The sequence below is a fragment of the Nicotiana sylvestris genome, chromosome 10 (genome assembly GCF_000393655.2).
Source record: "Nicotiana sylvestris chromosome 10, ASM39365v2, whole genome shotgun sequence".
NCBI classification, from domain to species: domain Eukaryota; kingdom Viridiplantae; phylum Streptophyta; class Magnoliopsida; order Solanales; family Solanaceae; genus Nicotiana; species Nicotiana sylvestris.
Genome location: NC_091066.1, coordinates 2,090,370 through 2,102,441, shown reverse-complemented (window position 1 = coordinate 2,102,441; position 12,072 = coordinate 2,090,370). Strand labels below are relative to the sequence as shown.

At 38.5% G+C, this 12,072-nt stretch overlaps 1 protein-coding gene and 1 pseudogene across 1 annotated transcript; one reads left to right on the top strand and one right to left on the bottom strand.

The window, feature by feature from the left end:
* The first annotated feature begins 3,114 nt into the window (after positions 1 to 3,114).
* On the top strand, positions 3,115 to 4,978 carry LOC104234836 (receptor-like protein Cf-9 homolog; annotated as a pseudogene).
* A 1,302-nt stretch (positions 4,979 to 6,280) lies between these two features.
* On the bottom strand, positions 6,281 to 7,716 carry LOC104234837 (receptor-like protein Cf-9 homolog). The gene is made up of 2 exons (XM_070160475.1): positions 7,519 to 7,716; positions 6,281 to 7,477 (listed from the first exon to the last, which is right to left on the bottom strand). The coding sequence occupies exons 1-2, from the start codon at positions 7,714 to 7,716 to the stop codon at positions 6,281 to 6,283; spliced, it is 1,395 nt and encodes a 464-aa protein (XP_070016576.1).
* Between the last annotated feature and the right edge of the window lie 4,356 nt (positions 7,717 to 12,072).

Sequence of the window (12,072 nt, the reverse complement as noted above, 5' to 3'; positions counted from 1 at the left end):
ACCTCCATTGTCTGTGCGAATACACTTGATCCTCCTGCCTGTTTGATTCTCCACCATCGTCTTCCATTTGAGAAAAATTCCCAGCACTTCATCTTTGTTTTTCATTGTATACACCCACACTCTTCGAGAAAAATCATCAACAAAGGTTACAAAATAGTGCTTCCCACCCAATGAAGGTGTTTTGGAAGGACCCCAAACATCAGAGTGTACATAATCCAAAATGCCTTTAGTATTATGGATCGCTGTACCAAATTTAACCCTTGTCTGTTTCCCTTTGACACAATGCTCACAAAACTCCAAGTTGCAAGCCTTTACTCCTTTTAACAATCCTTGATCTGATAGAGTTTTCAAGGATTTTCCTCCAGCATGTCCCAAGCGCATGTGCCATAGCTTGGTTGCTTCTGCCTCTTTGTCGTCACTGGATGTTACTGTCGCTGTCCCAATAACTGTACTGCCACGATAGCGGTACATATTATTATTCTTCCGATTAGCCTTCATTACCACTAGTGCACCGGAGCATACTCTCATCACTCCATTTTCTGCAATGATTTTGAACCCTTTTGATTCTAGGGCTCCCACAGAGATGAGATTCTTCTTCAAATCCGGTACATATCGAACATCTATCAATGTTCTGATCATTCCATCATGGTTCCTTAATCGTATTGAACCAATGCCATATGAGGTAAGAGGGTTGTTATCCGCTGTGTGGATGACTCCATATTCTCCTTCTTGAAATTCCATGAACCAGTCCCTGTTGGGACACATATGATAGCTACAAGCCGAGTCCATCAACCATATGTCTGATGATGTTGATGACTCTGTTGTAACTAATGAGAAGTCTGAATCATCACAATCAGCTACATTTGAATCCATAATAGCCTTTCCATTGTTATGTTTGGCCTTATTCTTCAACTTCGGACAGTCTTTCTTCCAGTGCCCTTTTTCTCGACAAAAGGCACATTCATCTTTACTGGGTCTGGATCTTGACTTGGATCTTCCCTTCTTTGTCCTCGTTTGATTTTGAGGACGACCCCTCACAAACAGTGCTTCTCCTTCTCCGCCCTTCTGTTTTTCTCGCTTTCTTTGTTCATAGCTGTACAAAGCTGAACAAACTTCTCTGAGAGAAATTTCGTCATTTCCATGGAGTAGAGTAGTTTCAAGGTGCTCGTACTCATCAGGAAGTGACGCCAACAACATTAAGGCCAAGTCACCATCATCATAAGTTGTATCCATATTTTGCAAATCTGTGACCAACTTATTGAAACTGGTGATATGTTCATTCATCGTGGTACCAGGAACATAGGTGAAGTGAAACAGTCTCTTCTTCATGTACAATTTATTTTGACTGTTTTTCTTCAAAAATTTATCCTCCAGTGCTTTCCATAATTTACTTGCAGAAGTTTCCTTTGTGTATGGATATTTCTGCTCTCTAGCAAGGTAGGATCGAATGGTACCGCAAGCAACACGGTTGATAATTCTCCAATCTTCTTCTCCAATAACATCTGGTTTCTTTTCTTCAATGGCCAGATCTAGCCCTTGTTGAAAAAGGACATCTAGAACCTCGCCTTGCCACATCCCAAAATGTCCGGACCCGTCAAAAATTTCTACCGCAAATTTCGCATTTGACACAATTCTTGTCATAAGCGAAGATGCCAATGATGACGTATTGTTGACACTTGATGTAGATTCTTCTTGTTTATTGTCCCCCATATTTGACACAAATATTATTTAATAGCTGACGACACAAATCAAGATTATTTCCTTTCTGATGTAGAAGATCAGACTAAGCTGCAACTACAGAGCATACTCAGACAGAACCTTGACTCAGTTACCAAGATAAATCTTTTCTGATGTGGAAGATCAGACTATGCTGCAACCACAGAGCATACTTAGACAGTACCTTGGCTCTGATACCAATTGTTGCGGAAGCCAAATGTATATAGTGTGAATAAGTCACAACTACTATACCAAAAATTATGACAGCCACCAAATAATAAATAAGACAATAAAACAATAATAAAGGGAACACCAGAATTTACGAGGTTCGGCTAATTTTGCCTACTCCTCGGACACAACCAATATTTTATTTCACTCCAAAAATACAAGTGAAATAATACTAAAGAGAGAAGATACAAATGCCTTAAACAGATGAGAAGGCAAATGAGAGGTGTGTTTCAATCCTAAACATTAGGCCTTCTTTTATAGGGGAAAAATCTCCCCCAAACTTAACTCCCAACCAATGTGGGACTTTGGCATTTTGCCAAACTTCAACAAATCTCCACCTTGGCAAAATTCCACCCACATTTTGCCCCACAGTTTGCAAATTCAGATATAGTTTCAATTTTGCAGCAGCTGGTCTCTACTCACTGTAGTGTTCACTCTTTATTTTGCTCATTTTTGTAAGTTTTGACGTTCTGTACTGAAGTCTTTGCTGCAATGGTGGTCTGTGTTGTTTTTGAATCGTAGTTAGGGCTCGATGGGGATATGTAAATCTTGGCAGGTGGTGGTGAATAATTACTTAACCTTTCTTTCAATGACTTCTATCCTTCGGAAATCTCACCTCAATTTTGCAGGTTTTCGCACTTGACGCATCTCGATCTTTCTTACTCAAATTTCACAGGTCAAATTCCTTCTGAAATCTCTCATCTGTCCAAGTTACAGCCTCTTACGTTATCATCAGACAACGACATGCTCAGTCTTGGACCTCACAATTTCAAATTGCTTCTTCAGAATTTGACCCAATTAAGAGAGCTTGATCTTTCATATGTAAACATCTCTTCCACCATTCCTCCAAATATCTCTTTTCATATAACAACTCTGATGCTTGATGGGACAGGATTGCATGGGGCATTACCTGAGAGTATTTTTCACTTGCCAAACTTGCAAGTTCTTAACTTAGTTGGAAATTTTCAGCTCAGTGGTTATTTTTCAAAGACCAAATGGAACAACAGTGCATCTCTCAGGGTGTTAGGTCTCTCTGAAGTGAATTATTATGGTGATTTTCTGCCCGAATCTTTTGGTTATCTAACTTCACTGCAGAATTTGTATCTTATTTCTTGCAATCTCTCAGGACCGATTCCGGAATCTCTTTGGAATCTCACTCGTATAGAGTATATGGACCTTCGATATAACGATCTTGGAGGATCAATTCCTATGTTTATAAGTGGACTGCAGAATCTGGTGACCCTATTGCTATCAAGTAACAACCTGAATGGAGAAATACCATCCTGGATATACACGCTTCCATCATTAACTGAACTAGAATTGAACGGTAACTACTTTTCTGGTAAACTTGAGGATTTCAAGTCCAATCCACAAGAATGGATTTCATTAAGAGGGAATCGGTTGCAAGGCCATCTTCCCATGTCAATTCAAAACCTTGTGAATCTAACAGGACTTGATCTTTCATCTAACAATTTTAGTGGCAATGCAGATGTCAGCTTCTTTTCAAACCTCAAACAACTTTCCTATCTGTATCTTTCACATAATAGTATTTCACTGACCAATGACAACAACGTCAAGTCGACCTTGCCCGAATCTCTTAAATACGTATACTTGTCCGGTTGTGAAGTAAAAGAACTGGATTTTTTTAGATCGGCAAAGAATCTTGGTTTCTTGGATCTTTCAAATAACAATATTGAAGGAACAATTCCTCACTGGGCATGGTCTAATTGGATGCACTCACTGAATCTTCTTAATCTATCCCACAACATGTTGACAAGTATTGACCATTTTCCATCATTTTTTTCAACTAGATACTCTAGATTTGCGATCCAATTTTCTTCAAGGATCGCTACCTATTCTACCGTCCTCTCTAAGATTTATTTTCATATCAAATAATAGTCTCAGTGGGGAGATCCCTTCTTTCTTTTGCAATTTGACATCATTAAGAGTTTTAAACTTGGCAAGAAACAATTTGACGGGAGCAATTCCACAATGTTTGGGTAACATGAGTGACGAACTTGAGGTTTTAGATATGCAACACAATTTTCTTTCTGGGAATCTCCAAACAACTTTTAGAGTTGGAAGTAGCCTGACAAGCTTCAACTTGCATGGCAATAAGCTAAAGGGAAAAATCCCATAATCCTTAGCCAATTGCAAAGAGTTGGAAGTTCTTGATTTGGGAAACAATCACCTAAATGACACATTCCCTATGTGGTTGGGGACTCTTCCAAAGCTACAAATTTTAAGCTTGAGATCCAATAAATTGCATGGACCCATCAGAGCTTTAAGGATGAAAAACTTGTTTTCTCAACTTCAGATATTGGATCTCTCGTGCAATGCATTTACAGCAGAGTTGCCAACAAGTCTTTTTCATCATTTCAAAGCTATGATGAGAACTAATCAAACAAAGAAGGCACCAAGATTTGGATATTACGAAGATTCAGTAGTTGTTGTGACAAAGGGACTTGAGCGTGAAGTTGTGAAAATCTTGTCTTTGTACACCACTATCGATCTTTTAAGTAACAAATTTGAAGGACATATTCCTAGTCTTTTGGGAGATATCGTTGCACTGCGTGTGTTGAATTTGTCTCATAATGGATTGCAAGGTGATATACCACCATCACTTGGAAATTTATCTCAAGTGGAAACATTGGACCTTAAATATAATCAACTTTCGGGAGAGATACCAAAACAACTTGTTTCTCTTACGTCTCTTGTATTCTTAAATCTATCCCAAAATCATCTCCAAGGATGCATTCCTCAATGATCTCAATTTGATACGTTTGAGAATAACTCATACGAAGGTAATGATGGATTGCATGGTTTCCTAGTTTCGAAAGGTTGTGGAAGTAGCAGGATTCCCGAGACAAACAACACAACACGCGTTTTGGATGAAGAAAGCACTTCTAAATTTCTCAATGATTTTTGGAATGATGCTCTTATGGGATATGGAAGTGGACTAATTATTGGATTATCCATTGCATATATCATGCTTTCATCTCGAAATCCCAATTGGCATTCTTGGATTGTTTAGGAACTAGAACACAAAATCACCATGAGAAGGCGAAAGAAGCAGCGAGGCCAAAGGCGTCACAGAAGAAGAAATAATGGTGTCTAGACAAGTTCCAGTAGCTCTTTTGTTCTTAATTATAACTTTTGATTTACAAAAAGTAGACAGCAGATCTAAAATATTGGGATCTATGTAATTCTTGTTAGTTCACTAAATGGTCCAAGTTGGTCCATACGAAATAGGTAAATGTTTTCTGTTCTTAGAAACCAGTGTTTGCTTCTTGTGGAATTAGGTTGGTAAAGATAAACAGGTGTTATGTTGGTCTTTTAGATGTGGATATCCTATATGTATCTTGTATCTATTGATCATTCCTTCCAAGTGGCAACGAAGTGCAGTTAGGCCCTATTGAGTTTGATATACTGAAGTCTATAAGAGATTTGACTCTCTCCCAAATGTTTGTAAAGATAAACAGATGTTATGTTGGTCCTTTAGATATGGATATCATGGTATTACAAGGAGATCCTAAAGTGCTATGTATCTATTGATCATTGCTTCCGTGCCCCATCCTTGTTGGTTCTTGAGTGGTATAGGAGGTGGCGAAAGAATCGCTGATACATTAGAAACACAAGCATAGGGAAGTGTTCCTTTCAAGTGGCAATGAAGTGCATTTATAAGCATAGTGTCACGTCCTTAGTTGTTAACTAAGTACACGTGCGCCACTTGACACCTCGCTCACGATCTTGCATAATTTACTCACGTTTTTGCTATGCCAAGTCAGCCTTACTACACTCAAGATTGCTAAGAGAATGGAAGAAAGAACACAAGAGAATTGTTAAAGGAAGCTTTGTATTAGAGAGAACTTGAATTGTTTGCTTGGTGAATTACAAATGAATGGCCCCTTTTATATACTAGTCTCATAGGGGATAGTGTGTAAATATTAATTATTACACAAGCCCTTGATATTTACAAGATAAGGGCTTTATCTATAATTCTCTACAAGCCTAGAAGATTCCAAGGACTTTCCTAGCAAATCCATAAGGATCTAGGTTCTTCATAAGGAAATGTCCATACTTCTCTAGAATCGTCTCACAAATGCTAGCCTTCTTCTTATGTAAGCTTCCGCTCCTAGTATTTCAACTCTGTCCATTCACTTCTCCATAGTTATTCCCTGCATTTATTTTATTACATACAAAGTAAAAGAGTTAGATACAGAATAATTATCTCAATATTCTCACATAGTTTTCTGTAGAAATGAGTTTAATATGAATATATACCCGAAAGTTTTGAACTTACATCTTGTGCCTTTAGAAGCTTGTTTAGACACCATTATTCCTCCCTTTGGCCTTGCTGCTTTTTTTGCCTTCTAGCCATGATTATGTATTTTAATTCTTCGACGATCCAAGAAAGCCAATTTGGATTTCGAGAAGAAAGCATGAAATATGCTATGAAGAATCCAATAATTAGTCCACTCTCATATCCCATAAATATCGCTTTCCTAAATTCACTAAGAAATGTAGAATTGCTTTCTTCATCCAACTCGCGTGTTGTGTTTCTCTCTGGAATCCCGTTACTTTCACAACCTCTTAAAAGTGGGAATTCGCGTAATCCATCATTACCTTCATATGAATTGTTCTCAAATGTAGCAAATTGAGGTCCTCTAGGGATGCATCCTTCAAGATGATTGTAGGAGAGATTTAAAACTGCAAGAGATGTAAGCTGAGAAGCAAGTTGTTCTGGTATCTTTCCTACTAGCTGGTTAGATGAAAGGTCTAATGATTCGACTAAAGATAAATTTCCAAGAGATGGTGGAATATGACCATGTAATCCATTATGAGACAAATTCAACACCCGAAGCGAAATGAGATCTCCCAGAACACTAGGAATATATCCTTCAAATTTGTTGTTTGAAAGATCAATCGTGATGTACAATGACAAGATTCTCACAACTTCATGCTCTAGTCCCTTTGTTACAACAGTTACTGAGTCTGTGTAATATAAATCCCCTTCATCACTAATTGGTGGCTTTATTGTTTGATCCATTCTCCACATGGCTTTCAATTGTTGAAAAAGGCTTGTTGGTAACTCTGCTGTAAACGCATTGCCAGAGAGATCTAGTATCTGAAGCTGAGGAAACAAGTTTTCAATGCTTGAAGTTCTAATGGGTCCATGCAATTTATTGGATCTCAAGCTTAAAACTTGTAGCGTTGGAAGAGTCCCCAACCACATAGGAAATGTGTCATTGAGATGATTGTTTCCTAAGTCAAGAACTTCCAACTGATTGCAGCTAGCCAAGGATCTTGGTATTTTTCCCTCTAGTTTATTGCCATGCAAGTTGAAGCTTTTAATTGAACTCCCAAATGTACAAGTTATTTGAAGATTTCCAGAAATACTATTATGTTGCATATCGAAAATCACGAGTAGTTCACTCATGTTACCGAAACATTGTGGAACTGCTCCCTCCAGCTTGTTTCTTGACAAATCGGGAATCATTAATGATGTCAAATTGCAAAAAGAGGAAGGGATCTCCCAGTGATATTATTATTTGACATGAAGTAAATTTGTACTGAGGTTTGTGGAATAGGTAACGATCCTTGAAGAAAATTTGACCGTAAATCAATAGCATATAGAGGAAGAAGATGAATGTGGTCAAAACTTGTCAACATGTTGTGGGATAGGTCAAGAACCGACATGGAATGCATCCAATTAGACCATGCCCAATCAGGAATTGTTCCTTGAATCTTGTTATATGAAAGATCCAACATCTCAAGATTCTTTGATGATCTCAAAAAATCCAATTCATTTACTTCACGAGAAGACAAAAATAAGGTTGTCAAAGATTCAGGCAAGGTAGACTTGACTTTATTCTCATTGGTCAGCGAAATACTATTATATGAAAGATCCAGATAGGTAAGTTGTTTGAGGTTTGAAAAGATGTTGATGTCTACATTGTTGCGGAAGCCAAATGTATATAGTGTGAATAAGTCACAACTACTATACCAAAAATTATGACAGCCACCAAATAATAAATAAGACAATAAAACAACAATAAAGGAAACACCAGAATTTACGAGGTTCGGCTAATTTTGCTTACTCCTCGGACACAACCAATATTTTATTCCACTCCAAAAATACAAGTGAAATAATACTAAAGAGAGAAGATACAAATGCCTTAAACAGATGAGAAGGCAAATGAGAGGTGTATTTCAATCCTAAACATTAGGCCTTCTTTTATAGGGGAAAAATCCCCTCCAAACTTAACTCCCAACCAATGTGGGACTTTGGCATTTTGCCAAACTTCAACAAATCTCCACCTTGGCAAAATTCCACATTTTCAATTCTCTCTCAATAACAAATTTTGGTTGTGTCTTCATCTTCAATCTTCAGTGTTCAACAATGTTGATCAAATCCAAACAATGTTGAAACTTGACCGCAGTCACCACCTTTGTCAGCATATCAGCAGGATTCTCTGTAGTATGAATTTTCTTCACTGTGACTCCACCTTCTTCTATGATTTCTCGTACGAAATGATACCGAACATCAATGTGCTTCGTCCTTGCATGATAAACTTGGTTCTTCGCTAATTGAATAGCACTTTGACTATCACAAAAAATTGTGATACCTTTTTGTTCAACACCAAGCTCCTTTAGCAATCCTTGAAGCCAAATTGCCTCTTTCACAGCATCTGTAATAGCCATGTACTCTGCCTCTGTTGTAGACAAAGCAACTGTTGACTGCAAAGTAGACTTCCAACTAACTGGTGCCTTTGCAAAAGTAAACACATAACCAGTAGTTGATCTTCGTTTGTCCATATCACCCGCAAAATCTGAGTCACAATATCCAACTACAGACTGATTGTCTTCCTGCTCAAAAACTAACCCGACATCTACAGTATTATGAATATACCGTAGAATCCACTTCACAGCTTGCCAATGCTCCTTCCCTGGATTGTGCATATATCTGCTAATAACTCCAACAGCTTGTGAAATGTCAGGCCTTGTGCAAACCATTGCATACATCAAGCTACCAACAACATTTGCGTATGGTACCTTTGACATATACTCTCGTTCAGCTTCATCCATTGGCGACATAGTAGTACTTAGCTTAAAATGGGAAGCAAGTGGAGTACTAACTGGCTTAGTCTTGTCATCTATGCCAAAACGTTGAAGTACTCTCTTCAAATATTCCTTTTGAGATAAACAGAGTTTCTTTGAACGTCTATCTCTAATTATCTCCATGCCAAGAATTTTCTTTGCCTCACCCAAATCCTTCATCTCGAACTCCTTCTTCAGTTGAATCTTCAACTTATCAATTTCTTCCAAATTCTTGGAAGCTATCAACATATCATCAACATATAGGAGAAGATATACAAAGGAACCATCTTTAAGCTTGTGCAAATACACACAATGATCGTATTTGCTTCTCTTGTACCCTTGCCGCAACATAAACTCGTCAAATCGCTTGTACCATTGTCTAGAAGATTGTTTCAATCCGTACAACGATTTTTCAAGTTTGCACACCATATTTTCTTTTCCAGCAACTTTGAATCCTTCTGGCTGAGTCATGTAGATTTCCTCCTCCAAGTTTCCATGTAAAAACGCAGTTTTTACATCCATCTGAACTAGTTCCAAATCCAATTGTGCTACCAAAGCCAACATAATTCTAATGGAGGAATGTTTTACAACTGGAGAAAACACTTCATTGTAATCAATTCCCTCCTTTTGAGCATATCCTTTGGCCACCAATCTTGCTTTGTAGCGAACATCTAATTGGTTAGGAAATCCTTCTTTCTTTGCAAATACCCATTTGCACCCAATTGCTTTCTTTCCCTTCGGGAGATTGGCCAATCTCCATGTATGATTCTGATGAAGGGACTGTATTTCATCATTCATGGCAATCCTCCACTTATCTTCTTCTGAACTTTGGACAGCGTCTTTGTAAGTAGTAGGAACATCATCAGCTACAATTGAGGTTGCACAAGCAACCGTCTCTATGAGACGAACAGGTTTCGTTATTGTTCTTTTTGGCCTGCTGGTTGCTATTGATTCAAGTTGTTGTTGAGATTCCTGAGTTGGAATCTCCTCTACTGGCTCTCCTTCCAGAGGGTAATTTTCATTTGTTTCCTCCTCTGCTTCTTGTGTAGGAAAAATAAATTTTCCCTCAAACTCCACCTGCTTAGAAGCACCTTCATTTTGTTTGGTATCTTCTGTTACCTTATTTACCATAGCAAATTCATCAAAGGTAACATCTCTGCTGAACATTACTTTCTTTGTCATAGGACACCATAAGCGATATCCTTTGACTCCAGAAGTAATTCCCATAAAAATAGCCTTCTTTGCCCTTGGATCCAATTTTGACTCCGTCACATGATAATATGCAGTTGAGCCAAACACGTGCAAAGAGTTATAATCTACAGCAGGTTTTCCGTACCATTTTTCAAATGGTGTTTTGCCATCAATAGCAGCAGATGGTAGACGATTAATGAGGTGGCATGCATATGTAATTGCCTCAGCCCAAAATTCTTTGCCCAAGCCAGCATTGGACAACATACACCGTACCTTCTCCAGCAAGGTCCGGTTCATACGTTCTGCCACTCCATTCTGTTGTGGTGTATGTCTAACAGTGAAGTGTCGGATGATGCCATCATTTTCACAGACCTTATTGAAATGATCATTTTTGTATTCACCTCCATTGTCTGTGCGAATACACTTGATTCTCCTGCCTGTCTGATTCTCCACCATCATCTTCCATTTGAGAAAAATTCCCAACACTTCATCTTTGCTCTTCATTGTATACACCCATACTCTTCGGGAAAAATCATCAACAAAGGTTACAAAATAGTGCTTCCCACCCAATGAAGGTGTTTTGGAAGGACCCCAAACATCAGAGTGTACATAATCCAAAATGCCTTTAGTATTATGGATCGCTGTACCAAATTTAACCCTTGTCTGTTTCCCTTTAACACAATGCTCACAAAACTCCAAGTTGCAAGCCTTTACTCCTTTTAACAATCCTTGATCTGATAGAGTTTTCAAGGATTTTCCTCCAGCATGTCCCAAGCGCATGTGCCATAGCTTGGTTGCTTCTGCCTCTTTGTCGTCACTGGATGTTACTGTCGCTGTCCCAATAACTGTACTGCCACGATAGCGGTACATATTATTATTCTTCCGATTAGCCTTCATTACCACTAGTGCACCGGAGCATACTCTCATCACTCCATTTTCTGCAATGATTTTGAACCCTTTTGATTCTAGGGCTCCCACAGAGATGAGATTCTTCTTCAAATCCGGTACATATCGAACATCTATCAATGTTCTGATCATTCCATCATGGTTCCTTAATCGTATTGAACCAATGCCATATGAGGTAAGAGGGCTGTTATCCGCTGTGTGGATGACTCCATATTCTCCTTCTTGAAATTCCACGAACCAGTCCCTGTTGGGACACATATGATAGCTACAAGCCGAGTCCATCAACCATATGTCTGATGATGTTGATGACTCTGTTGTAACTAATGAGAAGTCTGAATCATCACAATCAGCTACATTTGAATCCATAATAGCCTTTCCATTGTTATGTTTGGCCTTATTCTTCAACTTCGGACAGTCTTTCTTCCAGTGCCCTTTTTCTCGACAAAAGGCACATTCATCTTTGCTGGGTCTGGATCTTGACTTGGATCTTCCCTTCTTTGTCCTCGTTTGATTTTGAGGATGACCCCTCACAAACAGTGCTTCTCCTTCTCCGCCCTTCTGTTTTTCTCGCTTTCTTTGTTCATAGCTGTACAAAGCTGAACAAACTTCTCTGAGAGAAATTTCGTCATTTCCATGGAGTAGAGTAGTTTCAAGGTGCTCGTACTCATCAGGAAGTGACGCCAACAACATTAAGGCCAAGTCACCATCATCATAAGTTGTATCCATATTTTGCAAATCTGTGACCAACTTATTGAAACTGGTGATATGTTCATTCATCGTGGTACCAGGAACATAGGTGAAGTGAAACAGTCTCTTCTTCATGTACAATTTATTTTGACTGTTTTTCTTCAAAAATTTATCCTCTAGTGCTTTCCATAATTTACTTGCAGAAGTTTCCTTTGTGTATGGATATTTCTGCTCTCTAGCAAG

Bases quoted from the DNA above. Each gene is read 5' to 3' on its own strand.
- LOC104234837 (XM_070160475.1), bottom strand. From the start codon at position 7,716: ATGTTGGATCTTTCATATAACAAGATTCAAGGAACAATTCCTGATTGG. The intron at 7,478-7,518 runs GTACAAATTTAC...TATCACTGGGAG, and splicing joins TACCTATTCCACAAACCTCA to ATCCCTTCCTCTTTTTGCAA.